General features: G+C 48.0%; 1 protein-coding gene across 2 annotated transcripts in view; it reads right to left on the bottom strand.

Moving 5' to 3' along the window:
• SMARCC1 (SWI/SNF related, matrix associated, actin dependent regulator of chromatin subfamily c member 1) overlaps positions 1-16,006 on the bottom strand; it is a 111,506-nt gene extending 95,500 nt beyond the window's left edge. For both annotated transcript variants that reach the window (XM_060204793.1, XM_060204794.1), the window contains exons 1-2: positions 15,700-16,006; positions 3,519-3,638 (exon numbers count right to left, since the gene is read on the bottom strand). In XM_060204793.1, the coding sequence (XP_060060776.1) occupies positions 3,519-3,638; positions 15,700-15,900 (321 nt within the window). In that variant the 5' untranslated portion in view covers positions 15,901-16,006. The remainder of the gene's footprint in view (positions 1-3,518; positions 3,639-15,699) is intronic.
• Positions 16,007-25,639: the final 9,633 nt, after the last annotated feature.

The raw sequence follows: 25,639 nt of genomic DNA, 5'->3' as shown, positions 1-25,639 counted from the left end.
TTCACAGGCGGTGAAGCAGGTCTGCAGGTGTCTGTCTTTCTCTCCTCCTCTCTGTCTTCCCCTCCCTCTCTCCATTTCTCTCTGTCCTATCCAACAACAACAACAATAATAATAACTACAACAATAAAACAACAAGGGCAACAAAAGGGAATAAATAAATAAAATAAATATAAAAAAGATTAAAAAAATAAATTAAATAAAATACTTAAAAAAAAATTCTATCACTGTAACTTTCCAAGACCTCCGCATGGAGAATTAATAACAATGGGCTGGGAGATAGTATAATGGTTATGCAAAAGACTCTCATGTCTATAGCTCCAAAGTTCCAGGTTCAATCCTAGGTAACCACTATAAACCAGTGCTGAGCAGTGCTCAGGGGTATGTGTATGTGTGTGTCTCATTAAAATAAATACATATATGTGTGTGTGTGTGTATATGCATGTATATACATATATAAATACAGTATCTGTAGCTCCTTGAACAACACAGTGAAAATAAAAGCAAATTTAAGACTACAAAATGGACAGCTAGAGGGGGCCGGGCAGTGGTGTATCAGCTTAAGTGCACATAGTATAAAGCACAAAGATCCTGGTTCAAACCCCTGACAACCCACCTGCAAGGGGGTCGTTTCACAAGTGATAAAGCAAGTCTGCAGGTTTCTCTGCCTCTCTCCCTATCTCCCACTCCCCTCTCAATTTCTCTCTGTCCTACCCAAAAAAACTGAAGAAAAAAAGTTACAGGAACTGTGGATAGTGCAGGCACTGAGCCCCAATGATAACCCTGGAGATAAAATAAAAACTTAAAAAAAAAAAAAGCAGAGCTGGGCGGTAGCGCAGCGGGTTAAGCATACATTGCGCAAAGTGCAAGGGCAGGCGTAAGGATGCCGGTTCAAGCCCCAACTCCCCACCTATGGGGGTCACTTTTCAAGCAATGAAGCAGGACTACAGGTCCTCTCTCCTCCTCCTCTCTGTCTTTCCCACCTCTCTGCATTTCTCTCTTTCCTATCCAACAACAGCTATAACAACAATAACAATGACAACAGTAACAACTACAACAAGTGCAACAAGGTCAACAAAATGGGAAAAATGGCCTGCAGGAGCAGTGGATTTGTAGTGCAAGACACCAAGCCCCAGAGATAACCCTGGAGGCAAAAAAAAAAAAAATCAAAACAAAACAAAACACAAGAACAAGTGCTTAGGGAGGTGGCACAACAGAAAAGGCACTAGCAATACCTCAAGCATGACGCCCAAGTCCAATTCTCTTATTTTTCAGGCTTTATTCCCTTTGTTGCCCTTGTTTTGTTGCTGTAGTTATTACTGTTGTTGTGATTGGCTAGGACAGAGAAATGGAGAGAGGAGGGGAAGACAGAGAGGGAGAGAAAGACAGACACCTGCAGACCTGCTTCACCACTTGTGAAGCGACTCCCCTGCAGGTGGGGAGCTGGGGGCTCGAACCTGGATCCTTGAGCTAGTCCTTGCGCTTTGCGCCACCTGCCGCTCAACTCCCCCCAATTTTTTTTTGAATATTTTCATTATGCTTTCTCCCCAGCCCTCCAGATTTTCTTTAAGATTATTTACTAAAAGGGCCGGTGGTAGCACACTGGGTTAAACGCACATAGTACGAATCATAAGGACCCATCCAAGGATCCTGGTTTGATCCCCCGGTTTCACACCTGCAGGTGTCTATCTTTCTCTCCCCTATTGGTCTTCCCCACCTCTCTCAATTTTTCTCTGTCCTATCAAAAAAAGAAAAAAAAAAAAAAAAGCCACAGGATCAGTGGATTCATAGTGCAGACACTGAGCCCCAGCTATAACCCTGGAGGCAAAAAAAAAAAAAAAAATTACTGGTTTTTCAGAAAAGTTAGTATGTATTTTTTTCATGTTTTTCTATGCAAAAATGCATCATGACTTTTCTAATGACCAATATTTGTTTTTGACACCATGGGTATCACCAGGGCTTAATGCCTGCATGACTACTCTGCCCTACTTCTGGCATCCTTTTTTCTTTCTTTTTCTGACAGAGACAGAAATAGAGAGTGGGAGGGGAAAAAAGAAAAAAAGCTATCTGCAACACTGCTCCAATGCTGGCGAAGCTGCTCTCCACAGCAGGTGGGTGCTGGGGGCTTGACCTCTCATCCTTGCCGCTGGGAACATGTGCTCTACCGGGTGGATTACGGCCTTGTCCCAGGGCTTATTAATGAGGGGGCTAAGTGGAAGGATCTGGGATTGAGCCCCTGCGCTCAACGGGGGCTGGGGGGTTATGAGTATTGATGCAAGTACTGCAGGTGCTTCGCTGTCTTTCTTCCTATCTCCACCTACTCTCTCAAAGTCTGTACTATTAAAAAATAAAGGAAGCAGACGTCTATCTGCATCCCATACTCCCAGAACAGAGAGGTAAGAAATAGCGCAGCTTCCAGCAGGGTGGAGCATGGGCTATGGCACTCTGGTGGTGGGAGCTGTGTGGAATTGTACCCCGCGGATGAACTAGCCCTCCTGTATAGTGCACAGATTTGCCGTGTGCTCAGCCCCCACTGCGTTGAAGGAATTGGACCCGTTATCTTAGAATCTTGCTAGTCATGATCAGATCACGAATAAATGGAAGGGAGGGGAATGGTAAAGTGGTGGCCGGGTGGAGGGGTAGAATTATTCTGTAGGCACCAAGCCCCAGTGATAACCCTGAAGGCAACTGGGGAAAAAAAATAAGGGAGGGGGACCCGGATGGTAGCACAGTGGGTTAAGTGAGCAAAGCGCAAGGACTGGTGAAAGGATCATGGTTCGAGCCCCGCCTCCCCACCGGCAGGGGAGTCGCTTCACAAGTGGTGAATAAAGATAAACACCTTCAGTCATGTTTCACCACTTGTGAAGCAAGCATCCCCCATGCAGTGGGGGGTAGGATCTGAACGTAAGTCCTTGCATACGATAATGTGTTCACGCAACAGGGTGGCCTCGGCTCTGAACGTGGGTCCTTGCATACGATAATGTGTTCATGCAACAGGGTGGCCTCGGCCTGGGCCCCTCTGGTGAAATATCTGTATCCGTGCCTCCAAATGACTCCACTCTGAGTCCACCAGACAGCAAGCTATTTTCCCATTTTACTGACAGAAACTGAAGGAGAAAAGGAGGTGGAAGAGAAGAGGCCTGTAACACTGGTCTCCCACTTGGGGAACCTTCCCTAGCCCCCCATTCAATGAAGATGACTCAAGCTCCTTGGGAATTCTGTGAAACAGAATCTAAAGAACTGCCTAGTCATCAGCATTATTCTGTTTATTTTATTTAACTTATTAACGGAAGTAAAGCGGTAAGGAGAGGACGAAGCAGCAGTGTGTCACTGTGGCACATGCTTCACCCCCTGCACCAGCTCTCAGCTCAAAGCAGTATCATTCTATTGCTCGAGTTCTACTGAGGGAAATCATTTGCTGTTCATCCTACTGGCCAGCAGCAGTCAAGGACAGAGTCATAAGCTACATCCAAGAGTACGACAAGTCATGGCGCTGTGTCATGTTAAACTGATGTACTTACAGGGAGCTTGGTGAAAGCTGGGTTAGTGACATGCTTCCCAAAGGCATCTTCCTGGAACTGAAGCAGCTGCACCACCAGACCAGCCAGTGTTTTGTTGGTAGGAGCATCCGCATGAACATACTGCAAAACAGACAGACAGGAGTTCAAACTCTAGGACACACGCACACCTCGCAAACGATGGCATGGCGGCTGATTTACAGATGTCTGAGATGATCTCTGAACAGACAGACAAAGTGCTGGGAGCAGGAGGTAAAAGAAAACTTGCCGCAGGCAGGGGAGAGAGCATAATGGTTCCACAAACAGACTCTCGTGCCTGAGGTTCCCAAGTCCCAGGCTCAAGCCCCCACTACCACCAGTCAGAGCTAAGCAAGGTTCTGTCACATGGCTTCTTGCCTCTTTAGTTAACAAATTTAGAAAATGAGAATAAAAAAAAAAAGTTTTGATCAGGAAGCCAAAACCATTTAATCACACTTGCACTTAAATTAGATGCTGGCGGGCGTAACGATCCCAGTTTGGAGCCCCCAGCTCCCCACCTGCAGGGGAGTCGCTTCACAGGCGGTGAAGCAGGTCTGCAGGTGTCTTTCTCTCCCCTCTCTGTCTTCCCCTCCTCTCTCCATTTATCTCTGTCCTATCCAACAACGATGACATCAATAACAACAACAACAGCAATAAAAAACAAGGGCAACAAAAGGGAAAATTATATATATATATATATATATATATATATTTTTTTTTTTTTTATTAGATGCTGTGGTCCAGGAGGTGGCACACTGGATAAAGCACTGGGCTTTCAAGTATGAGGTGTGAGTTCAGTCCCTGTCAGCACATGTATCAGTGATGTCTGGTTCTTTCTCTCTCTCCTCCTATCTTTTTAATTAATAAAAATATTTTTAACAAAATTAGATGCTGACGGTCTGGGTATCCAACTTGAGCTTGATGCTCTCCTGTGATGAGAACTACTCAGCAGTGCTTTTGTGCACAGATTAAGAGCAAGTGATTGAGGACAAGAGAGCATACTGCTGCTTTCAAAATAAGAGAAATCCGTGGTCCGGGAGGTGGCAAGGTGATAAAGCTTTGAACTCTCAAGCATGAGGTCCCAAGTTTGATCCCCGGCAGCACATGTGCCAGAGTGATGTCTGATTCTTTCTCTCTCCTCCTGTCTTTCTCATAAATAAATAAATAAATAAAATCTTTTTAGAAAGTAAGAGAAAGCCTTTGACACACCTATCATCAAAAGGTGGTATCCTTGGAGCTGGGTGGTTAAACACAAGGACCTGGGGTTCAAACCGCTTCCTAAGTGAAGCAGGAATGCAGCTGGCTCTCTGTCTCTGCCTATCTCCACCTCTCCTCTCAACTTCTGTCTATCCAATTATAAAGAAATAAATAGAACGACTAAAAAAAGACAAGAAAATCTTTATCAAAATCATGAACCAGGTAGCAGTGGTCAGAAAACATGAAGCCCTGGGGACAGGGTGGTAGTGCAGCGGGTTAAGTGTACATGGCGAAAAGCGCAAGGACCGGCCTATGGAGGTTCCTGGTTCAGTCCCTAGCACCACAGGTTCTAGTGTGAGCTCTGGCTTCCTTCTCCCCTCTTTGTCTCATGGGAAACACTCAAATGTAATCAACAAAATAAATCTTTAAAAAAGTACTGCTGGGAGTCGGGCGGTAGCGCAGCGGGTTAAGCGCAGGTGGCGCAAAGCACAAGCACCAGCATAAGGATCCCGGTTCGAACCCTGGCTCCCCACCTGCAGGGGAGTCGCTTCACAGGCGGTGAAGCAGGTCTGCAGGTGTCTGTCTTTCTCTCCTACTCTCTGTCTTCCCCTCCTCTCTCCATTTCTCTCTGTCCTATCCAACAACAATAACTACAACAATAAAAAAAAAAAAGGGCAACAAAAAGGGAATAAATAAATAAATAATAAAATATTAAACACACACACTTTCACAAGTGAACTGTGAGTCTGCAAGACAGCACTCTGCTGTCTCTCCCATTCTCTACCTCAGCGGCAGGGAATATCCTGCGAAAGGGCTGCACTCACCCCAGGTCTAGCCCTGCTAAGGAAACCACAGGCAGGACTCAAAATTCAATAAATCTAGCTTTTTATTTTTTTATAGTTTTTTAAAAATTTTATTATTAGGTAGAGACAGAAATTTAAAGGGAGGGGGACATAAAGAGGAAAAGAGACAGAGACACCTGCAGCCCTGCTTCTCCACTTGTGAAGGTTTTCTCTGCAGGTGGGGACCAGGGGCTTGAACCTGGGTCCTTGCGTACTTCGGTGTGCATTTAACCAGGTGCGCCACCACCTGGCCCCTGAGCTTTTTTCCATAGCATTGTTAGCTTTTAAGTTGATAACACTGTATGACTTGCAAATGAAATGATGCTATAAATATTCAAATGGCCCTTGGCAGAAAAAAAAAGGTTCCCCACTCCTGATGAAAAAGTGGGCTGGAGGGGTCAGGGGGTGGTGCAGCAGGTTAAGCACACAAAATGTGAAGCACAAGGACCAGCTCAAAGATCCTGCCTGGTTCAAACCCCCGGCTCCCCACCCGCAGGGGGACACTTCCGCAGGCGGTGAAGCAGGTCTCCAAGTGTTTATCTTTCTCTCTCCCTCGCTTTCCTTTTTTGCCTCCAGGGTTATCGCGGGGGCTCTATCCCTGCACTACGAATCCACCGCTCCTGGAGGCCTTTTTTTCCATTTTTGTTGCCCGCTATTGCTATTACTGTTGCCACTGCTGTCACTGTTGTTGGATAGGAAAGAGAGATGGGGAAGAGGGGAAGATAGACAACTGCTGGTCCTTGCACTTTGTGCTATGTGCGCTTAACCGCCCGCCCCCCCAATTTCTCTGTCTCACGGTCCTTGCACTTTGTGCTATGTGCGCTTAACCGCCCGCCCCCCCAATTTCTCTGTCTCACGGTCCTTGCACTTTGTGCTATGTGCGCTTAACCGCCCGCCCCCCCCAATTTCTCTGTCTCACGGTCCTTGCACTTTGTGCTATGTGCGCTTAACCGCCCGCCCCCCCCAATTTCTCTGTCTCACGGTCCTTGCACTTTGTGCTATGTGCGCTTAACCGCCCGCCCCCCCAATTTCTCTGTCTCACGGTCCTTGCACTTTGTGCTATGTGCGCTTAACCGCCCGCCCCCCCAATTTCTCTGTCTCACGGTCCTTGCACTTTGTGCTATGTGCGCTTAACCGCCCGCCCCCCCAATTTCTCTGTCTCACGGTCCTTGCACTTTGTGCTATGTGCGCTTAACCGCCCGCCCCCCCAATTTCTCTGTCTCACGGTCCTTGCACTTTGTGCTATGTGCGCTTAACCGCCCGCCCCCCCAATTTCTCTGTCTCACGGTCCTTGCACTTTGTGCTATGTGCGCTTAACCGCCCGCCCCCCCCCAATTTCTCTGTCTTACGGTCCTTGCACTTTGTGCTATGTGCGCTTAACCGCCCGCCCCCCCCAATTTCTCTGTCTTACGGTCCTTGCACTTTGTGCTATGTGCGCTTAACCGCCCGCCCCCCCAATTTCTCTTACGGTCCTTGCACTTTGTGCTATGTGCGCTTAACCGCCCGCCCCCCCAATTTCTCTGTCTTACGGTCCTTGCACTTTGTGCTATGTGCGCTTAACCGCCCGCCCCCCCCCCAATTTCTCTGTCTTACGGTCCTTGCACTTTGTGCTATGTGCGCTTAACCGCCCGCCCCCCCCCAATTTCTCTGTCTTACGGTCCTTGCACTTTGTGCTATGTGCGCTTAACCGCCCGCCCCCCCCAATTTCTCTGTCTTACGGTCCTTGCACTTTGTGCTATGTGCGCTTAACCGCCCGCCCCCCCAATTTCTCTGTCTTACGGTCCTTGCACTTTGTGCTATGTGCGCTTAACCGCCCGCCCCCCCCCAATTTCTCTGTCTTACGGTCCTTGCACTTTGTGCTATGTGCGCTTAACCGCCCGCCCCCCCCCCTCAATTTCTCTGTCTTACGGTCCTTGCACTTTGTGCTATGTGCGCTTAACCGCCCGCCCCCCCCCCAATTTCTCTGTCTTACCCCCCCCAAAAAAAAATAGCTACAGGAGCCCAGGAAGCAAAAACAAAAAAAAGAAAAGAAAAAAAATGGCCTGGAACAGTGGAATCGTGCATAAAGGAGACTCAGGTTCCATGAAAATGAAAATTCCAGGGGGCTTGGTGTTGGCACACCTGGTCAGACACACATTACAATACACAAGGAACCGAGGCCCCACTCCTTAGCCGCAAGAGGGTAGCAAATGCTGCAAGGGCTAGTCTCTCTTGCTCTGTATATCTCCTCCCTCCGTCTTATCAAATAACAGGGGGAAATGGCCACTGGGAGCAGTGCGTTTTTTGCGCAGGCTCTGAGCCCTAGCAATAACCCTGGTGGCAACAAACCAAAGTAATTAAAAGGTGGCCAGGTGGTGGGTGCACCTGGCTGACTAAACATTACACCATGTAAGGACCCGGGTTTGAGCCCTTGGTCCCCGCCTGCAGGGGGAAAGCTTCCTGAGTGGTGAAGCAGGGCTGCAGGGGTCTGTCTGTCTCTCTCCCTCTCTATCTTCCCTACCCTCTCAATTTCTGGCTGTCTCTATCCAATAAATATAATTTTAAAATAAAGGTTTTTAAAAAATGAAAGTTTCACTGGGGCCAATGAGACACTTCACCTGGAAAGGCATCAGGTTTTTGTGACCCTGGTCCAAACCGCTTCAAGCTTCCAGTGCACCAGATAGAAGCATTGACACTGGGAGTCGGGCGGTAGCGCAGCAGGTTAAGCACACATGGCGCAAGGACCCACATAAGCATCCTGGTTCGAGCCCCTGGCTCCCCACCTGCAGGGGAGTTGTTTCATAAGTGATGAAGCAGGTCTGCAGGTGTCTCTCTTTCTCTGTCCCTCTCTGTCTTCCCCTCCTCTCTCCATTTCTCTGTCCTAGTCAACAACGATGACATCAGTAACAACAATAAAAACAAGGGCAACAAAGAGGGAATAAATATTTAAAAAAATAAAATTAAAATTAAATTAAAAAAAAAAAAGCAGACACTGGAAAGCTTCAGTGCTGTGGTGTCATTCCACAGTCTGAAAACCTGACCAGAATTGGGGGGATCACACATGTGCAAGGTCCCAGCTCCACAAGAAAATGGCAGTGTGCCGGCACAAGTCCTCAATGTACGAGCACTAACACCGAAAGCATTAACAGCAAAGGAACCCTGTCACCTTTGGGGGGGAGGGTCTGTTCTTCAAAGTGAACTTGCAGACCCACGCACACACACAAAATAGTTAGTGAAGCAGAGAACTATGCACCTCTATCTGAAGCTGAGAAAGTTCTGGTTATCAGGCCTAAAGGAGATTCTATTCTGATTTTTCTTTAATATTTATTTATTCCCTTTTGCTGCCCTTATGTTTTTTTTTTAATTTCTTTATTGGGGAATTAATGTTTTACATTCAACAGTAAATACAATAGTTTGTACATGCATAACATTCCCGTTTCCTATACAACAATACAACCCTCACTAGGTCCTCTATGCTGCCCTTGTTTATTGTTATAGTAATTATTGTTGTCATCATTGTTGGATAGGACAGAGAGAAATGGAGAGAGGAGGTGAAGAGAGAAAGAGGGAGAGAAAGGCAGACACCTGCAGACCTGCTTCACCACCTGTGAAGCGACTCCCCTGCAGATGGGGAGCCGGGGGCTCAAACCAGGAAGCTTACTGGTCCTTGCGCTTGGCGCCATGTGCACTTAACACGCTGCACTAGCGCCCAACTCCCTCTATTCTGATTCTTAGTCGGTCCAATAAACATTCTGGCTTGATAAAATCCTGAGGAGTCAAACCCAGCTTTTTTTCCCTCCAAACTTGACTGCCATTAAGGCCTCAGGAACACTATGAGTCTCAATACTTTTTCATTCAAACTAACAGTAATTTCCTCACTCAGACCTCATAAATTATCTCAATCTAAAGTTGTATTCTTTTTAAATTTTTTAATATTTAATTATTCCCTTTTGTTTCCCTTGTTTTATTGTTGTAGTTATTGTTGTCATTGTTGGATAGGACAGAGAGAAATGGTGAGAGGAGGGGAAGACAGAGAGGGGGAGAGAAAGACAGACACCTGCAGACCTGCTTCACCACCTGGGAAGCGACTCCTCTGCAGGTGGGGAGCCAGGGCTCAAACCAAGATCCTTATGCAGGTCTTTGCGCTTTGCACCACATGCACATAACCTGCTGCGCTACTGCCCAACTCCCTAAAGTTGTATTCTTAAAACTAGGTACAAGTCGTGGTCCGGGAGGTGGCACAGTGAGAAGGCTCTGGACTCTCAAACATGAGGTCCCGAGTTCGATTCCCAGCAGCACATGTGCCAGAGTGATGTCTGGTTCTTTCTCCTATCTTTCTCATTAATAAAAATCTTTAAAAAAAAAAACAAACTAGGTACCAGTAGAGCAATACAGAATTTGGGGAGGCAGAAATAAGGATATTTTGCCTTTTCCCATTCTCCTATGATACCCCAATAATTTTTTTTTTCTTTATTGGGGGGACTAATGGTTTACAATCAACAGTAAAATACAGCAATATGTACACAGGTACTTTTCAGTTTTCCACCTAGCAGTTCAACCCCCTCTAGGTCCTCCTCTGCCATCATGTTCCAGGAGCTAAGCCTCCCTTCTTTTAACCAGAGCACTGCCTGGCTCTGGCTTACTGACTGAATGAGGCATGGAAGTCTACTTGTTGCCTACATGGCTACTATTCTATCTTCCTGGGTCAGGAATATCCTCTTGATTGCCCTTCTCTGGGCAAGGAAAAATCTAGGTCCTATAGACAACTGTCGGGTAAATCATTACAAGGAAAACAGAGAGAATATATATTCATTTATTTTCACATGGGGAAGAGGAATCTAGATGGGTGACCTGGGAGGCAGCGCCGTAAATGAAGTATTGGATGCCCATGCATGAAGACACAACCAAGCTCAATGTATGAGCACTAATGTGTGCTAGTGATGGCCTGGTTCTCCTCCCTCTGTCTCTCTAAAACAGAGTCCGGGACTGGGCGGTGGTGCAGCTGGTTAAGCCTATGTATTACAATCCGCAAGAACCCAGGTTCAAGCTCCCTGTCCCCGCCTGCAAGGGAAAAACTTTGCAAGTTGTGAACTAGTGCTGCAGGTGTCTCTCCCTCTGTATCTTCCCCTTCCCTCTTGATTTCTGGTTGTCTCTATCAAAGAAATAGAAAATAAATAAAATATGATTAAAAAATTAAAAAGAATGAATCCAGGGCCTAGGCAGTGCCACACCAGGTGAAGCCCAGATTACAGGGTGCAAAGCCCAAGTCCCCACCTGCAGGAGGGAGCCTTCAGGTGAAGCAGTGTTGCAGGTGTGTGAATTTTTTTTTTCTGCCTCCAGTCCATGGGGCCTGATGCCGGCATAATTCACCACACTTGGCAGGCATTTTTCCCATTCTGTTTTTCTTCTACTGCATTCAGTAGGAGGGAAATTGAGAGGAGCAATAAAGAGGGAGAGAGACACCTCCCAGACCTACTTCACAGCTGCTGAAGCACCCCAGCTGCAAGTGGGTACAAGGGCTTGAACCTGAGTCCTTGCATTTTGTAGTATGTGCGCTTAACTGGCTGCTCCACCGCCCAGCTCCTCTCTCTCCTTTTCTGACTCCAGAGCCTTTTCCCTCAGTCTCTACATTAAAAAAAAAAAAAAAAAAAAAAAGGAGTCGGGCGGTAGCGCAGCAGGTTAAGGGCATGTGGCGTGAAGCATAGGGACCAGCATAAGGATCCGGTTTGAGCCCCCGGCTCCCCACCTGCAGGGGAGTCACTTCACAGGTGGTGAAGCAGGTCTGCAGGTGTCTGTCTTTCTCTCCCCCGTCTTCCCCTCCTCTCACCATTTCTCTCTGTCCTATCTAACAATGATGACAACAATAATAACTACAACAATAAAAACAAGGGCAACAAAAGGGAAAATAATTTTTTTTTAAATTAAAGTTATTTAAAAATAACAATAAGATAAAAATTAGATACATTAAATTTAAACCCAAAGCATTGGCTCAAGGGCACATGACCAGAAAATCTCATGCACTAAGGAACAGGCCCCTAGAGTCAACAGGCCAGACACGATCCTTGCCCCAGTGCTATGGTTCAGCACAGAAAGGCTGTTCCATAATTTGAGGGGCAGGAGGAAGTATTCTGGGCTGTCTGCTTCATTACACCTTCTAAAGAATCATTCATAGGGCCGGGTGGTGCACCTGGTTGAACGCACACATCACAATGTTCAAAGACCCGGGTTCAAGCCCTGGGCCTCCACTTGCAGGGTTCAGGTATCTCTCCCTATCTTCCCTTCCCTCTCAATTTCTATCTCTATCGAGTAATAAACTTTCTGTTTAGAAAAGGGGTCATTTCATACTGACCAGTGGAATAGAATTGAGAGCCCAGAAATGAGGGCCCACACCTATGGACATCTCATCTTTGACAAAGGGGCCCAGACTATTCAATGGGGAAAGCAGAGTCTCTTCAACAAATGGTGTTGGAAACAATGGGTTGAAACATGCAGAAGAATAAAACTGAACCACTGTATTTCACCAAATACAAAAGTAAATTCCAAGTGGATCAAGGACTTGGATGTTAGACCACAAACTATCAAATACTTAGAGGAAAATATTGGCAGAACTCTTTTCCGCATAAATTTTAAAGACATCTTCAATGAAACGAATCCAATTACAAAGAAGACTAAGGCAAGTATAAACCTATGGGACTACATCAAATTAAAAAGCTTCTGCACAGCAAAAGAAACCACTACCCAAACCAAGAGACCCCTCACAGAATGGGAGATCTTTACATGTCATACATCAGACCAGAGTTTAATAACCAACATATATAAAGAGCTTGCCAAACTCAACAACAAGACAACAAATAACCCCATCCAAAAATAGGGGGAGGACATGGACAGAATATTCACCACAGAAGAGATCCAAAAGGCTAAGAAACACATGAAAAAATGCTCCAAGTCTCTGATTGTCAGAGAAATGCAAATAAAACAGTGAGATACCACTTCACTCCTGTGAGAATGTCACACATCAGAAAAGGGAACAGCAGGGGGTCGTGTGGTTGGAGCCCCCGGCTCCCCACCTGCAGGGGAGTCTCTTCACGGGCGGTGAAGCAGGTCTGCAGGTGTCTGTCTTTCTCTCCCCTCTGTCTTCCCCAACTCTTTCCATTTCTCTCTGTCCTATCCAACAACGAAGGACGTCAACAATAACAATAATAATCACAACAAGGCTAAACAATAAGGGCAACAAAAGGGGGAAAAAATGGCCTCCAGGAGTAGTGGATTCATGGTGCAGGCACTGAGCCCCAGCAATAGCCCTGGAGGAAAAAAAAAAAAAAAAGAAAAGGTCACAGCAGCAAATGCTGGAGAGGGTGTGGGGTCAAAGGAACCCTCCTGCACTGCTGGTGGGAATGTCAATGGGTCCAACCTCTGTGGAGAACAGTCTGGAGAACTCTCAGAAGGCTAGAAATGGACCTATCCTATGACCCTGCAATTCCCCTCCTGGGGATATATCCTAAGGAACCCAACACATCCATCCAAAAAGATCTGTGTACACATATGTTCTTGGCAGCACAATTTATAATAGCCAAAACCTGGAAGCAACCCAGGTGTCCAACAAAAGATGAGTGGCTGAGCAAATTGTGGTCTATATACACAATGGAATACTACTCAGCTGTAAAAAATGGTGACTTCACTGTTTTCAGCCGATCTTGGATGGACCTTGAAAAATTCGTGTTAAGTGAAATAAGTCAGAAACAGAAGGATGAATAGGGGATGATCTCACTCTCAGGCAGAAGTTGAAAAACAAGATCAGAAAAGAAAACACAAGTAGAACCTGAAATGGAATTGGCATATTGCACCCAAGTAAAAGACTCTGGGGTGGGTGGGTGGGGAGAATACAGGTCCATGAAAGATGATAAATGACATAGTGGGGGTTGTATTGTTAAATGGGAAACTGGGGAATGTTATGCATGTACAAACTATTATATTTACTGTTGGAATGTAAAACATTAATTCCCCAATAAAGAAATAAATTTAAAAAAAAAAAAAAAAAGAAAAACAAGATCAGAAAAGAAAACAGAAGAAGAACCTGAACTGGAATTGGCTTATTGCACCATAGTAAAAGACTCTGGGGTAGGTGGGTGGGGAGAATACAGATCCAAGAAGGATGACATTAATTCCCCAATAAAGAAATTTAAAAAGAAAAAAAAGTATGTTGCAACAGACTGAGTACAGAAGATGAGAAACCACCTGCTTTTTATTAAGTCAAGGCATAAAAAGATTTGCAGGGAGCCAGGCGGTAGTGGCGCGAAGCGCAAGGACCTGCATGAGGATCCTGGTTCGAGTCCCCGGCTCCCCACCTGCAGGGAAGTCACTTCACAGGCAGTGAAGCAGGTCTGCAGGTGTCTGTCTTTCTCTCCCCCTCTCTGTCCTATCCAACAACGACAACATCAGTAACAACAATAGTAACTACAACAAAAAGCCAACAAGGGCAACAAAAGGGAAAATAAAATTACAAAAAAAAAATTTTTAAAGATTCGCAAAAATATAAAATGTATCACTATTTTTACAGTATTTGGCTTTGAAAAAGTTACTTTTCATAAAGTTTTTTATTTACATTAAAACAATGAATTTATTATATTATACTATCTTTAAATGTGTTAATAAAGTTTCCATTTTCTTTTTTTTTTTTTTGTCTTCCCACTTCATTCCCAGTGAGCTTCTCCCTAACCTGAACTGTGACTGTTTTGTCTGCTCCTCCTCCATTTTCATTTCTAACATAAAAAAGGGGGTCATTCATTCACACTGAGAGGGGAAGTTAGAAATAAGTTGTTACAAACAAGGGCTTCAAGGCACAAGTTCAAAACCACCAGCTCAGCTCGGAAGCTCACGTCGCAGAGGCTTTAAAGGCAGGCGGCAGGGTGAGCGACGGCGAGAGGAGCGAGCGAGCGGTGCGTGCAAAGCAGAGGGCGCCTCGCAGCAGAGGACCGACCGGGAAGCTACCCAGCGCCCGGGGCTGCGCAGTTTGGAACCGCCCAGCTCGCAACCGCCCGCAGCTGTGAACAAAAGGCGGCTTCCTTCCCGCCGGCTGGACGCGGGGCGGCAGGGACCCCGGGGCGCGGGGCGGCAGGGACTCGGGGGCGCGGGGCGGCAGGGACCCCGGGACGCGGGGACGCAGGGACCTCGGGGCGCGGGGCGGCAGGGACCTCGGGGGCGCGGGGCGGCAGGGACCCCGGGGTGCGGGGAGGCAGGGACCTCGGGGGCGCGGGGCGGCAGGGACCTCGGGGGCGCGGGGCGGCAGGGACCTCGGGGGCGCGGGGCGGCAGGGACCCCGGGGCGCGGGGCGGCAGGGACCCCGGGGACGCAGGGAGCTCGGGGTGCGGGGCGGCAGGGACCCCGGGGCGCGGGGCCGCAGGGACTCCGGGGCGCGGGGCGGCAGGGACCTCGGGGCGCGGGGCGGCAGGGACCCCGGGGACGCGGGGACGCAGGGAGCTCGGGGTGCGGGGCGGCAGGGACCTCGGGGCGCGGGGCGGCAGGGACCTCGGGGGCGCGGGGCGGCAGGGACCCCGGGGCGGCAGGGAGCTCGGGGTGCGGGGCGGCAGGGACCTCGGGGCGCGGGGCGGCAGGGACCTCGGGGGCGCGGGGCGGCAGGGACCCCGGGGCGGCAGGGAGCTCGGGGTGCGGGGCGGCAGGGAGCTCGGGGTGCGGGGCGGCAGGGGGCGCGGGGCGGCAGGGACCCCGGGGCGGCAGGGACCTCGGGGGCGCGGGGCAGCAGGGACCCCGGGGACGCGGGGAGCTCGGGGACGCGGAATACCAGCGGAGCGGGGGTACTTGGGGGTAGCGGAGGACGTGAGCGCCGCAGCCCGGGGAGCAGACGAGCCGGGTGGGGCTGCCAGACGGCCGCAGTCCCGGGCCGCGGGCCCGCCCGCCGAGCGCGAGTACGGGGGGGGGGTGGCGGGGGGGCGTGACGGCCGCACCCGGGGGCGCGGACCCTCGGCCGGGCGAGGCGGGGCAGGGGTGCCGGAGGGGGGGCGTGACGGCCGCGGCCGCCTTTGTTGTCCCTCGTGGCGTGGGGGAGGGGCGGCCCGCGAAGCCCGCCGCCGCCGCCCGTCGCGCGGCCCCCGTCTCCCGGCCCCCGGCCCGGCCCCGGCGCGCGGACCCACCTTCTTGTAGTGCTTGCCCAGCCAGACCCGCACCGAGTCCAGCTGGGACACCGTCTCCGGGCTCTCCCAGAACTTGCCGGCCGGGCCCCCGTCTTTCCGCCGATACACAGCCAGACCCGCCGCCGCCGCCGCCGCCGCGCCGCCCGCACCCGCGGCTCCCGCGGCCGCCCCGGGCCCGCCGCCACCCGCCGCCGCGGCCATCGTCGCCGTCCGTCGTTCCCACAGCACAGCCCGCCACGGCCCTCGCGGCGCTCCCCGTTCGCACCCGCGCGCGCGCACGGACGCCACTACCGCCTCCCGGCCCCGCCCGGCCAACCCCCTTCCGGCGCGCGGCCCGGACCCGCCCCTCCCGGACCCGCGCACCAACCGACGGGGCACGCGCGGACGCATGCGCGGCGCTCGCGCAGGGCGGGGCTTGGAGGTCACCTCTAGCCCACTTTCCCAGCCCGCCAGGGCAGGCGAGGTGCCCTCTGCGTCCCCTCTGGCTTCGGCTTCAGCTCTACTGCTCCCCGCCTGGGTCACGGCGTTCAGCAAATTCTGTCTGCTGGGACGCCAGGGGTCCTTGCCCCAGGGCTCTTCCTCTCTGTCCTGCAAGCTTTCAAATTCGAATTCACAACTTAAAGCCATTTCAAAAAAAAGGATTTACACACACACACACACACACACACACGATCGATTTACATATATAGTCAAAACATATCTGTGATCTTAGGAGAAATACTCCAGTTTCCGCTGGAGGCGGGTGGGGGGACAAGGAAATCTGGTGGTGGTATCTTTGAGTTTTGTAAATCACAAATCAAGAAGGAGGAAGAAAACGAGGAGACTAAGGAGAAGAAGAGAAAAAAAAAAAAACAGGAAAGTGATCCCTGGACTATGCCACGTCACCACTCCCTGACACTTTTGTGATTTTCATATAAGTTGACCACTAAGAAACTTGTGTGTTCTCTAGAGTTCCAGAGAACAAGGACCGGTAAGGAACCCGGTTCAAGCCCGGTCCCCACCTGCATGGGAGTCGCTTCACAGGCGGTGAAGCAGGTCTGCAGGTGTCTGTCTTTCTCTCCCCCTCTCTGTCTTCCCCTCCTCTCTCCATTTCTCTGCCCTATCCAACAACATCAATAACTACAACAATAAAACAAGGGCAACAAAAGGAAATAAATAAAAATAATTTAAAAAAAATTTTTTTAATATGTCATGTAGTCCAGGAGGTGGCACAGTGGATAAAGCATTGGACTCTCAAGCATGAGGTCCTGAGTTCCATCCCTGGCAACACATGTACCAGAATTATGTCTCTGGTTCTTTCTCTCTCTCCTATCATTTCTCATGAATAAATAAATAAAATCTTTTTAAAAAAACAAAAACTGGTTTGTTTGTTTGTTTTTTTTAAACCTGGGGACCCAAACCTAGGTCCTTGGGCACTGTAACTTGTGAGCTCAACCAGGTGCACCACCACCCAGCCCCTGTCATGACTTTTTCTATGTTCAGTAAATACTCAAGAAAGAATAAGTGGCCTACAGAGAGCCAGAAAGATGACTTATTTTAAAGATTTTATTTACTTATGAGAAAGATAGGAGGAGAGAGAAAGAACCAGACATCACTCTGGCACATGTGCTGCCGGGGATCGAACTCGGGACCTCATGCTTGAGAGTCCAAAGCTTTACCACCTCCCGGACCATGAAAGATTTTAATATTAACAAATTGCAACTGATTCTTCTTCTAGCGTTTGCCCTTCTTCCGTAGCCAGTCAACAGCGTCAGGTTGAGCCTGATGTCTGCTTGTTGCTGGCTTTGAAAGTGACTGGGATCCATGTGGATTCAGTCGGCTAGGAAGGATCGTCAGTTTCCCCAATAAATGGGTACTCACGGGATGCACCACGAGAAGGTCGATCCAATGCATCCTGATAATCTTGAAGTTCTGAGCATGACACTGTATGACCCCAGGAAAACAGGTGACTAGCTGCTTGTGAGTTCTTGAAATTAACTTTTCAAAAATATTTATTTAAGGTGGGAGTAGATAGCTTAATGGTTATGCAAAGAGACTCTCATGCCTGAGATTCCAAAGTCCCAGGTTCAATCCCCTGCACCACCACAAGCCAGAGCTGAGCAGTGCTCTGATTAGAAAAAAAAAAATAGTTATCGGATAGAAACAGAAATAAAGAAGGGGAGATCGAGAAAGAGAAAGGGACACCTGCAGCCCTGTTTCATCACATGCTAACTCCCCCCCCAACCCCGCAGGTGAAGAAAATTTTAATTTTTTAAATTATCTTTATTTATTGGATAGAGAAAGCCAGAAATTGAGAGGGAATTGGGGTGCTAGAGAAGGAGAGAGACAGAGAGACACCTGCAGCCCGGCTTCGCCATTCATGAAACTTTCTCATCATCTCTCTCTCTCCCAATAAATAAATCTTGAAGGAGAAGAGTGGGGCGGAGGGGGGGGGGGTCCTAGTAGAATGCACAATACCATATCCTAGGACCAGGGTTCAAGGTCCTGATCCCCAACTGCAGGATGAAGGAGTGCTGAAGCTACTCCCCCACCTTTTGTGAGAGTGCTCTCTCTCTCTCTCCCTCTCTTCTTCTCTCCCTCTCTTCTCTTTGATTCTTTCCCTCAAAAAAAAAAAAAAAAGAGTGTACCCACCTGCAGGGTGGTCTTCTCACAGGTGGTGAAGCAGGTTTGCGGGTGTCTGTCTTTTTCTCCCCTTCTCTGTCTTCCCCTCCTCTCTCCATTTCTCTCTGTCCTATCCAACAACGATGAGAGCAATAAGAACAGCAATAACAACAACAATGATAACAAGGGCAACAAAATGGAAAAAATGGCCTCCAGGAGCAGTGGATTTGTAGTACAGGCACTGAGCCCCAGCAATAACCCTGAAGGCAAAATAATAATAATAATGTAAGATAAGAGGGGCCAGGCAGTGGCACGCCTGGTTGAACGCACACATTACAAGCCCCTGGTCCCCACCTGCAGAGGAAAAGCTACACAAGTGGTGAAGCAGGGCTGCAGGTGTCTCTGTCACTCTCCCTCTCTATCTCCCCTCCCCTACTTTATTTTTTTACTATTTTATTTATTCAATAATGAGAAAGATAAGAGGAGAGAGAGAAAGAACTAGACATCACTCTTGGTACATGTGCTGCCAGGGATTGAACTCAGAACTTCATGCTTGAGAGTCCAATACTTTATCCACTGCAGCACCTCCCGGACCACTCCCCTACTTTCTCTCTGTCTCTATCCAATAATAAAATAAATGATAAAATACATATTTTTTAAAAAAATATTTATTTTATTTATTTATTCCCTTTTGTTGCCCTTGTTGTTTTATTGTTGTAGTTATTATTGTTGTTGTCGTTGTTGGATAGGACAGAGAGAAATGGAGAGAGGAGGGGAAGACAGAGAGGGGGAGAGAAAGACAGACGCCTGCAGACCTGCTTCACCGCCTGTGAAGCGACTCCCCTGCAGGTGGGGAGCCGGGGTTCGAACAAAATACATATTTTTTAAAAAGCAAGGAAAGTGGGCCCTCTGGAATATACCTAAACTAGACCTACTAGCTTGTTCCAAAACGAAACCCCTAATTTTCATCTGTAGTATTCTTGCCTTTAGGTTCATGATTAGTCAACAATTTGTTCTGCATTATATCTTGACTCTTTTTCAGCCACCAGGTTCCAGATGATACCATGATGCTGGCCTGACTTCCCTAGGCAGACGACCCCACCAATGTATCCTAGAGCCCCACCGCCCCAGACTCCTGCCCCACTAGGGAAAGAGAGAGACAGGCTGGCAGTATGAATCGACCTGTCAACGCCGATGTTAAGCGAAGCAATTACAAACGCCAGACTTTCCACCTTCTGCACACCAGAATGATCTTGGGTCCATACTCCCAGAGGGATAAAGAATAGGAAAGCCCCCAGCTCCCCACCTGCAGGGGAGTCACTTCGCAAGAGGTGAAGTAGGTGTGAAGGTGTCTGTCTTTCTCTCCCCCTCTGTCTTCCCCTCCTCCCTCCATTTCTCTCTGTGCTATCCAACAACGGCATCAATAACGACAGCAATAAAACAAGGGCAACAAAAGGGAATAAATAAAATTAAAACTCAGGCATGAAAATCTTTTGTACAACCATGTTATCTCCCTACTTCACTAAGATCATTTGTGTGTGTGTTGCTGCCAGGACTATCATTAGAGCTCTGTACCTGTAGAATTCCTCCGGTTTTGGTTGACTCTTATTTTAAAATAAATTTAATTTTTTTAAAGATTTTACTTATTTATACATAAAGAATGATAGGCAGAGAGAGAGAGAAAGAACCAGATGTTTCTACCCAGGTGTGCCACCACCCTGGCCTCCTGTATTTTTCTTTTCATGAAAACTGCTCTCAAAGTCTTGAAGATGATACCACAGAACTGCCCAATTCTGGCTTATGGTAGTATGTCAGGGGCCAAGAGTCAGGCCAAAGGGCTAAGGGGAATGGTCCAGGAGAGGTGAGGGGAGGTCCTAGTAAGTGAAAAAAAAAGTATAGGGAGCCAGAGTAAGGGGGGAGAGAGGCTGAGGGAATGCTAGTTCTACTTCTGCTTGCTAGCTTCAGCCTTTATTGCTGTTCCACAGCCTTTATACCTTCCACCAATCAATCAGCATCAGGAGCAAGGGGCTAGCATCGCATCAGTGAGTGTAGCCAGCAAAACATGCGCTGTGAGACAAGGCTCTCCCAAGCTCACAGTCAGGGCATTGTCCTTTCCTGGTATGGAATTAGATTGAACCTGCTATCTCTGGTGTCTCAGGCATAAAAGCCTTTTTTATTTTTATAGAGATAGGTAGAAAGGCAGAGAGAGAGAGAGAGAGAGAGAGAGAAAGACCACAGCAGAGAAGCTTCTTTCAACACAATGGGCACGGGTTCAACCCTGGATCATGCATGTGGCAAAGCACCGCTATCCAAGTGAGCTATTTCACCAGCCCAAGTCTTTAAATATGTTACAGTGCTCAAGGACCCAGGTTCAAGCCTCCAGTCCCCACTTATGGGGGGAGTTTAGAGAGTGGAGAAGTAGTGCTACAGGTGTGCTTCTGTCTCTCCCTCTCTAGCACCCCCTTTCTCTCTCAGTTTCTGTCTTTATAAAATAAATATTTTAAAAATTAAAAAAGAGTGGTCCGGGAGGTGGTGCAGTGGCTAAGGCACTAGACTCTCAAGCATGAGGTCCCGAGTTCGATCCCCGGCAGCACACATACCAGAGTGATGGCTGGTTCTTTCTCTCTCCTATCTTTCTCATGAATGAATAAATAAATAAATAAATAAATAAATAAATAAATAAATAATTTTTTAAAATTAAAAAAGAAAGAAAGAACAATGTAAAAAAATCACTGATAAAACTGGAAAGGGGGGGAGTCCAGCAGTAGCGCAGCGGCTTAAGCGCACGTGGCGCAAAGCGCAAGAACCAGCATAAGGATCCCAGTTCGAGCCCCCGGCTCCCCACCTGCAGGGGAGTCGCTTCACAGGCGGTGAAGCAGGTCTGCAGGTGTCTGTCTGTCTCTCCCCCTCTTTGTCTTCCCCTCCTCTCTCCATTTCTCTCTGTCCTAGCCAACAACAACAATAATAATAACTACAACAACAATAAAAAACAACGGCAATAAAAGGGAAAATAAATATTTAAAAAATCAATAACAACAACAACAATAATGACAAGAATAAAAAACAGTAAGGGTGGGAATAAGGCAGTAGCGCAGCGGGTTAAGCGCAGGTGGCGCAAAGCGCAGGGACCGGCATAAGGATCCTGGTTCAAGCCCCCGGCTCCCCACCTGCAGGGGAGTCCCTTCACAGGAGGTGAAGCAGGTCTGCAGGTGTCTGTCTTTCTCTCCCTCTCTGTCTTCCCCTTCTTTCTCCAATTCTCTTTGTCCTATCCAACAACAACGACATCGATAACAACAACAATAACTACAACAATAAAACAACAATGAACAATAAAACAACAAGGGCAACAAAAGGGAAAATAACTAAAAAATATATTAAAAAACAATAAGGGCAACAAAAGGGAATCAATAAATAAATATTTTTTTTAAAATGGAAAGAGGGGCTAGGGAGATAGGATGATAGTTATGCAAAAATACTTTCAGGCTTGAGGCACTAAGGGTCCCAGGTTCAATGTCTAGCACTGAGCACTGCTCTTGTAAACCAGGAATCCAAGAACAAAAGTTGAGACACACAGGCTGCAGGAAAAGTTAATTGGTGCTGATCCAGAATCAGCTCATGCTGAAAGTTCTGGGTGTCAAATATCAGCACTTTCTTTCTTTTTAAAAAATATTTATTTTCCCTTTTGTTGCCCTTGTTTTTTTATTGTTGTTGTAGTTATTATTGTTGTTGTTACTGATGTCATTGTTGTTGGATAGGACAGAGAGAAATGGAGAGAGGAGGGGAAGGCAGAGGGGGAGAGAGAAAGACAGACACCTGCAGACCTGCTTCACCGCCTGTGAAGCGACTCCCCTGCAGGTGGGGAGCCGGGGGCTTGAACCGGGATCCTTATGCTGGTCCTTTGCGCTTTGCGCCGCACGTGCTTAACCCGCTGCTCCACCGCCCGACTTCCCTTTTTTAATACATATATATTTTTTACATTTATTTATTTATTTCCTTTTGTTTCCCTTGCTGTTTTTATTGTTGTAGTTATTATTGTTGTTGTCTTTGTTGGATAGGACAGAGAGAAATGGAGAGAGGAGGGGAAGACAGAGAGGGGAAGAGAAGGATAGACACCTGCAGACCTGCTTCACCACCTGTGAGGCGATCCCCCTGCAGGTGGGGAGCGGGGGGGGGGGGGGGGGGGGGGAGGGTTCGAACCAGAATCTTTACGCCGGTCCCTGCGCTTTGTGCCACCTGTGCCTAACCTGCTGAGTTTCTTTCTTTTTAAATTTTTTTGTAAGATTTGGGTGTTTTTTAAATCTTATTACTTTTATTTATTTATTGGATAAAGACAGTCAGAAATTGAGAGGAAAGGGGGAAGATAGGGAGGAAGAGAGACAGACACATGCAGCCCTGCTTCACCACTTGCAAAGCTTTCCCTCTGCAGGTGGGGACTGGGGGCTTGAATCTGGATCCTTGTGAATTGTAACATGTGTGCTCAACCAGGTGAGCCATCACCTGGCCCTAGCAGTTTCTTTCTTTTATTTTTTTTAAAGATTTTATTTATTTCTGAGAAAGACAGGAGGAGAGAGAAAGAACCAGACATCACTCTGGCACATGTGCTGCCGGGGATCGAACTCGGGACCTCATGCTTGAGAGTCCAAAGCTTTACCACTGCTCCACCTCCCAGACCACAGAGGTTTCTTTCTTATAGTGAAAGAGTCCACAAAGGAAGGTTAGCTAATGGTTCACAGTTGGGCTTACGCAGGCGGACCCTGAGGTGGGCAGAGGTAGTAGAAGACTTACTGCTCTCAGGGCTGCCCAAACACCAGAAGATGGAGGGGGGTTAAGCTCGGAATTTAGAGACACCCTAAAATCTACTACAAATATTTGTGATTAATTTTTATATACTACTTCACTCTGGTCTTCACAGTCTCTCTTCACCTTCAAAAATAAAAACAAACAAACTGGGAAGGATTTATAGTTCCTTGAATGCTATTTTTTTTTTTTTGCCTCCAGGGTTATTGCTGGGGCTCAGTGCCTGCCCCATGAATCCACTGCTCCTGGAGGCCACTTTTTCCCCCTTTTGTTGCCCTTGTTTATAGTTGTTGTTGCTACTGCTGTCGTTGTTGTTGGATAGGACAGAGAGAGGAGGGGAAGACAGAAAGGGGAAGAGAAAGACAGACAACTGCAGACCTGCTTCATCGCTTGTGAAGCGACTTCCCTGCAGGTGGGAAGCCGGGGGCTTGAACTGGAATCCTTAACGTCAGTCCTTGTGCTTTGCACCATGTGTGCTTAACCCACAGCGCCACCGCCCAGCTCCCCATGCTATTTTAACCATCGCTGTTAATTAATAAAAGACCAAACAACATGCAGACTTTTTCGTTTTTATATACTGATATCAAGTATTGAGCGCACTCTTGGGCAAATGTCCTACACTGGGCCATCTCCCCCATGTTATTATTGTTATTTGCCTCCACGGTTATCGCTTGGGCTCAGTGCCAACACTACTGAGTTCACTGCTCCTGGAGGCCATTTCCCCATTTTTTACTGGATAGGACAGAGAGACATTGAGAGAGGAGGGGCAGATAGAGAGGAAGAGAGATAGACACCTGCTGACCTGCTTCAGTGCTTGTGAAGCGTCCCTGCTGCAGGTAGGGAGCAGTACTTGAACCCGGATCCTTGTGCCTCATACTATGTGTGCTTAACCAGGTGTGCCACCGCCTGGCCTGGCTCCTTATTATTTGTCATTGCTTGGGCTCCTCCACTCCTGGCAGATTTTTCTCAGACAGAGATCAAGAGAGAGAGGGAAAGACAGACTTGTATTGAAGCCCCAGAAATGAGAGAGAAAGAAAACAGGTTTACTGCTGTCTGTGGTGCAGAACATAATGCACTGGACTTGCCAGCATTTGCTTCTGGGTCTCCAGTTCTACTTTTTTTTTCTTTTTTTTTTTACTAGAGCACTGCTCAGTTCTGCTTATGGTGGTGTGGGGGATTGTGGCCCTGCCCCGAAGGAACCCCGCCAGAGTTAAAGAGTTCCACAGTTGGAGAGTTGAAGAGTTCCAGAGTTGCAGAGAGAGAGTGCTTGCGCCGTGGCAAAGAGGCAGCAGAGTCCTGTTTGGTGATTAGTTTGTCTTAGTTTATGAATCGTTGTTCCTGAATAAAGAAATACAGCTTCCCTGCCCAGCCGTATGTCTCTGGTCGTCTCTGTTACCTTCCAGTGAAGCTAGCCCAGCCCGCTAGAGGCCTCCGAATTTTAACAACAAACTTGGGATTTTGGAGCCTCTTTGCATAACTATTATGCTATCTACTCCTGTCCTCCAGTTCTTTTTTTTTTTCTTCTTTGTTGCCCTTGTTGTTGTACTTATTATTGTTGTTGTTATTGATGTTGTCATTGTTGGATAGGACAGAGAGAAATGGAGAGAGGAAGGGAAGACAGAGAGGGGGAGAGAAAGACAGACACCTGCAGACTTGCTTCACTGCCTATGAAGCGACTCCCCTGCAGATGGCCACGTGCACTTAACCCGCTGCACTACCTCTGGACGCACCCTGCACTCCAGTTCTACCTCTAAGGCTCACAATCTTGGCTGACTATCTGGTCACACAGAACCTATAGTTACTACATGTTTTTAATTTACTCTTTTTTGTATTTTTTAATATTTTGCCACCAGGGTTATTGCTGGGGCTTGGTGCCTGCACTACGAATCCACTACTCCTGGAGGCCATTTTTTTCCCTTTTGTTGCCCTTGTTGTTTATCATTGCTGTTATTACTGTTGTTAAAGGATAGGACAGAGAGAAATGGAGAGAGGAAAGGAAGACAGAGAGGAGGAGAGACAGAGACACCTGCAGCCCTGCTTTACCGCCTGTGAAGAGACCTCCCCCTGCATATGGGGAGCTGGGGGCTCAAACCAGGATCCTTTTGCCGGTCCTTGCGCTTTGTGCCATCTGCGCTTAACCCACTGCGCTGCCGCTGGCCCCCATTTACTATGTTTTAGGATCTGCTCTGAGTTTCACCTGCGAGTCTCCCTTACATGGTTCTTTCTGGCATTGCTATCCAGGGCTAACTTCTCTGAACCCCTTCAGCACTTTGTACCTCGATTTCAGCAGGTTTTTTCCTATTCTCCTTTCTCCTCCCTCCCTTCCTTTCTTCCTTCCTTCTTTCCGGGTGGTGGCACACCTGGTTAAGTGCACATAGCACTACAGGGCAAGGATGGATATGTGCAAGGACCCTGGCTTGAGCCCCCAGCTTGGCTCCCCACCTGCATCGGGACACTTCATGAGCAGTGAAGCAGGGTTGCAGGTGTCTTTCTCTCTTTCTCTCTCTTCTATGTTGTTGGGCAGTACTCCGGCTTCCCCCTG

This window comes from Erinaceus europaeus, chromosome 12 (genome assembly GCF_950295315.1).
Source record: "Erinaceus europaeus chromosome 12, mEriEur2.1, whole genome shotgun sequence".
Classification (NCBI taxonomy): domain Eukaryota; kingdom Metazoa; phylum Chordata; class Mammalia; order Eulipotyphla; family Erinaceidae; genus Erinaceus; species Erinaceus europaeus.
Note: the sequence above shows the minus strand (reverse complement) of the source record. Positions and strands in the feature narration are given on the sequence as shown.